Source organism: Mandrillus leucophaeus, unplaced genomic scaffold, assembly GCF_000951045.1.
Source record: "Mandrillus leucophaeus isolate KB7577 unplaced genomic scaffold, Mleu.le_1.0 Scaffold1, whole genome shotgun sequence".
Classification (NCBI taxonomy): Eukaryota; Metazoa; Chordata; class Mammalia; order Primates; family Cercopithecidae; genus Mandrillus; species Mandrillus leucophaeus.
Genome location: NW_012098097.1, coordinates 5,900,315 through 5,904,036, shown reverse-complemented (window position 1 = coordinate 5,904,036; position 3,722 = coordinate 5,900,315). Strand labels below are relative to the sequence as shown.

The following is a 3,722-nucleotide window of genomic DNA, read 5'->3' as shown; positions in this document are numbered from 1 at the left end:
GATGGGAGTCCTGCTTTGTTGCCCATGCTGGTCTTGCACTCCTGGGCTCAAGCAGTCCTCCCACCTTGGCCTCTGAAAATGCTGGGATTACAGGTGTGAGCCACTGCACCTGGCCTGGACCTAGACTTTTTGGGTAGCCAGTTCGATTTACTGCAGAAGGTATTTTGAATAAGCAAAAACTATGAATGCAAGCCCCGTTGTTTGTGTGCCAAACTAATGATGACCCACTAGGAGAAGGGATTTCATCCATGTGACACCCACCACACACCTGTGCTGGCCAGGCACCTAGAGGTGGGATGGGAAGCCCTGGTGGAGGAGGAGAGAAGCTGGGGTGATGGAGGGAGGAGTCTTAGCCAAGAGTCTCCTTCATGTTCATCCCTCATCAATTAACTCTTGCAGGCCACCAGAGTAGCAGAAAGATCTTTGGGCTGTATCCCCAGGGCTCTCATGATTTTAAAAATCATCCCCAGGCTGGGCACAGTGGCTCATTCCTGTAATCCCAGCACTTTGGGAGGATGAGGCAGGCAGATCACCTGAGGTCAGGAGTTCGAGACCAGCCTGGCCAATATGGCGAAACCCTGTCTCTACTAAAAGTACAAAAATTAGCTGGGTGTGGTGGTGTGGACCTATAATCTCAGCTACTCGGGAGGCTGAGGCAGGAGAATTGCTTGAACCCGGGAGGCAGAGGTTGCAGTGAGCCAGGATCACGCCATTGCACTCCAGCCTGGGCAATAGAACAAGACTCTGTCTCAAAAAAAAAAAAAAAAGAAAAAAATGCATCCTCTAAGCAGCCCCCGTCCAGTCTTCCCCTGACCATCCCTCAGAGAGCCATATACAGTTCTCAGAGCCCTGCGGTGGCTCTGCTACCTTCACGATCACTCCCCCAAAAAGCTGGCCCCAGCAGGCCTCCCAGAGTTGGGTCCCTTCTCAGCTCTTCAGCCTCATTGCCCCCATTCCCCCTCTTTACCCCCACTTCTGCCAAACCAAACCCTTGAGCGCTTCCTCAGTCTGCGCAGTGCTCCATGCCCCAACCTTCATACTGCTGGCCTTCTTCCAGAACATGCTCTCCCCATCATCATGACTCTCCGTTGAGAGTGCTCCCTGCCACCCCTTCCTGCCCTGTTGGGTCCCTTGTGCCTCCATCTCATTATTGTGTGAATGGCTAATGTCCCCTCCTTGACAGGGTCATCTCTGAGGGTAGGGATGTGACCCTAGTGCATAGATGCTCAGGGATGTTTAGGGAAGAAAATCATCAAGAGACCCAGATTTGAACCGCATCTGTATCACCTCCCAAACCACGTGCCCTTGGCCTCCCTGGGCTTTGATGCCCTCATCGGTCCTGCATGCGCTGCCAGGCTACTGTGAGCCTCTAATGAGCCTCTGTTGACAGATGAATGCATTCTTGGGAGGACTAATCAACACACACAACTAAGGCCAAGAGAACCAGGGTTTCTACCCCAGGGACCCCCTCAGCCCCACCCTCTAGCAGCCCTGGAGTTGGGTCCCTCTGCCTGTCCCAGGATGCAGTCAGAGGCTTGAGCTTCTGGAAACTCTTGGATCTTGTCCCTGCTCCTCCCAGTCCTGCCTCGGCTCCAGGCGTCTATCTCTCCAGCTATTTTATTTTCTGATCTGGAGTTCAAAAGAACAGATCTAGGAGTGACAGCCATGGGGAACCACAGCCAGCAGGCTCATTCATGTTGGCCCAGATGAGAGCCTGCAGGCTGCCCACCTCTCCCCGCTGGGTCTGGGCACCCAGAAAGGAGGGCGTTTGGGTTCTGGTTCTACGGGCATCAAAGGCCAATGTGACTGAGAACAGCAGCTCTAGTTAGAGGCAAGGCCAGTTTGGGGCCAAGAGCAGGGGGAGGGGGGAGCCTGGTCTAATTAGAGCCCTAACATGCTCGTTTGAAAGCATTTTCAGATGTCCCCAGCCCTGCAGGCAGGGGTGGTGTAATAATAATAAAACAACATTTGCATAGAGATTTCATTTATAAAGCACTTTCTCAGGGGTGGGGTGGCACTGGGTGGCCCTGTGGAATCCTGGCTGGGAGGCCGCCCTGGCCTTGGGTCGGTTCCGCCCTCCAGCCAAGCTGGCGATTGTGTGCGAGGTAAACAAAGCGCCATTCATCCAACTGTTTCCGATTCCTCTGCTCTTCATTCCTTTTCCCCGTCTCCCGTGAAGAGCTCACTCTGGGCTTGTCACTCAGGCCAGAAAACGGGGTCAGGGGTCCCAGAGGGAGACCCCTTCCCTGATGGGAAGAAGCAGGGAGGTGGGACGGCTCCCTCCCTCTGCACATCCCCACCACCCCCAGCTCTGGCAGAATAACAGCCTGGCTGCGGTTGGTTTGTGCAACGCTTTGCTAACCTGTGGCGGTGTCTTCATGGACAAAGTATGAGCCCAGGTGTGGTAATGTCTGCGTGCACGCCACGTTTGTGTTTGGTAACATGCAGAGATAAGCAGTTTGTGGGGCTCTGCGAATCCCTCCCTACCCGAGTGGGCCTTGTGTACACAGTGTGGGGGCGAGGGGCCCTGGGGTGTCTGCCCCTGCACTGGGTGGGCGGGGTGAGGCAGCTGGGCCCCACTCTTACACAGCCCAGGCTGGAGAGTCGCCTGCAGTCACCTGGCCTCTGGCACCCTGGGGTGAGGCATTGGGCGCTGGCCCCTTAAGGGCCTCTGATGAGCTATATCGGGCCCACCTGCCTGGGTTCCGGCAGCTTCCGCAGCCCCAGCCGGAGATGGAAGATGCAAGAGGTCATTGCGGGGCTGGAGCGGTTCACCTTCGCCTTCGAGGAGGATGTCGAGATGCAGAAGGGCACTGGGCTCCTGCCTTTCCCGGGCATGGACAGTGAGTGAGGATGGGGCCACGATCCCTCCCCTACCTCCCCCCATTTCTTTTTTTTTTGACGTGGAGTCTCGCTTTGTCGCCCAGGCTGGAATGCAGCGGCGCCATCTTGGCTCACTGCAGGCTCCACCTCCGGGTTCACGCCATTCTCCTGCCTCAGCCTCCCGAGTAGCTGGGACTACAGGCGCCCGCCACACGCCTGGCTAGTTTTTGTATTTTTACCACAGACGGGGTTTCACCGTGTTAGCCAGGGTGGTCTCTATCTCCTGGCCTCGTGATCCACCCCCCTTGGCCTCCCAAAGTGCTGCGATTACAGGCGTGAGCCACCGCACCTGGCCTCCCTCCCCCTACCTTCTCTACAGGTCTCTCTGCTCAACTCCCTGATGCAACGGCCCCTTCTCTCTCTTCTGTGGCTTCGGGGCAACCCATTTTCCACACTGAGAGAGGCACAGAGAGACGATGAATTGAGAGAAGCCACACTGGCCTCCCGAGCTCCTGGGCCAGCCTTGAGCACCTCGAGCTCCTCTGTTTCAGAGTTGGGGGGTTAAGGGTTGAGGTCTCCTGGCTGGCTCTGAAGGTTAACCTCTACAGGACCCAGATTTGAGGGCCCACAGGCCAGAGCCTGGGGGAAGTCTAGGTGGGACATGCCGATAGGAGGTGGAGGCTCCTGGGACAGCCGCAGCCTCTGGGGAAGCTACCTTCTCCGCTCCGTTTTCTTCTTCCAGAGTCGGCCTCAGCTGTGTGCAACTTCTTCGCTAAAGGGCTCTGTGAGAAAGGTGAGTTACTGGGCAGGCCTGGGCCCCGAACTGGGTGAGTGTAGGGTCTGTCTGAGCTACACCCAGCAGGGGCTCTGCCTGGCCTGGGACAGGGTGTCAAATTTGC

At 56.6% G+C, this 3,722-nt stretch overlaps 1 protein-coding gene across 1 annotated transcript in view; it reads left to right on the top strand.

Moving 5' to 3' along the window:
* The first annotated feature begins 2,684 nt into the window (after positions 1 to 2,684).
* Positions 2,685 to 3,722, top strand: part of CPSF4L (cleavage and polyadenylation specific factor 4-like) — a 12,976-nt gene continuing 11,938 nt past the window's right edge. The window contains exons 1-2 of the mRNA XM_012001926.1: positions 2,685 to 2,843; positions 3,566 to 3,616. Of these exons, the coding sequence (XP_011857316.1) occupies positions 2,741 to 2,843; positions 3,566 to 3,616 (154 nt within the window). The 5' untranslated portion in view covers positions 2,685 to 2,740. The remainder of the gene's footprint in view (positions 2,844 to 3,565; positions 3,617 to 3,722) is intronic.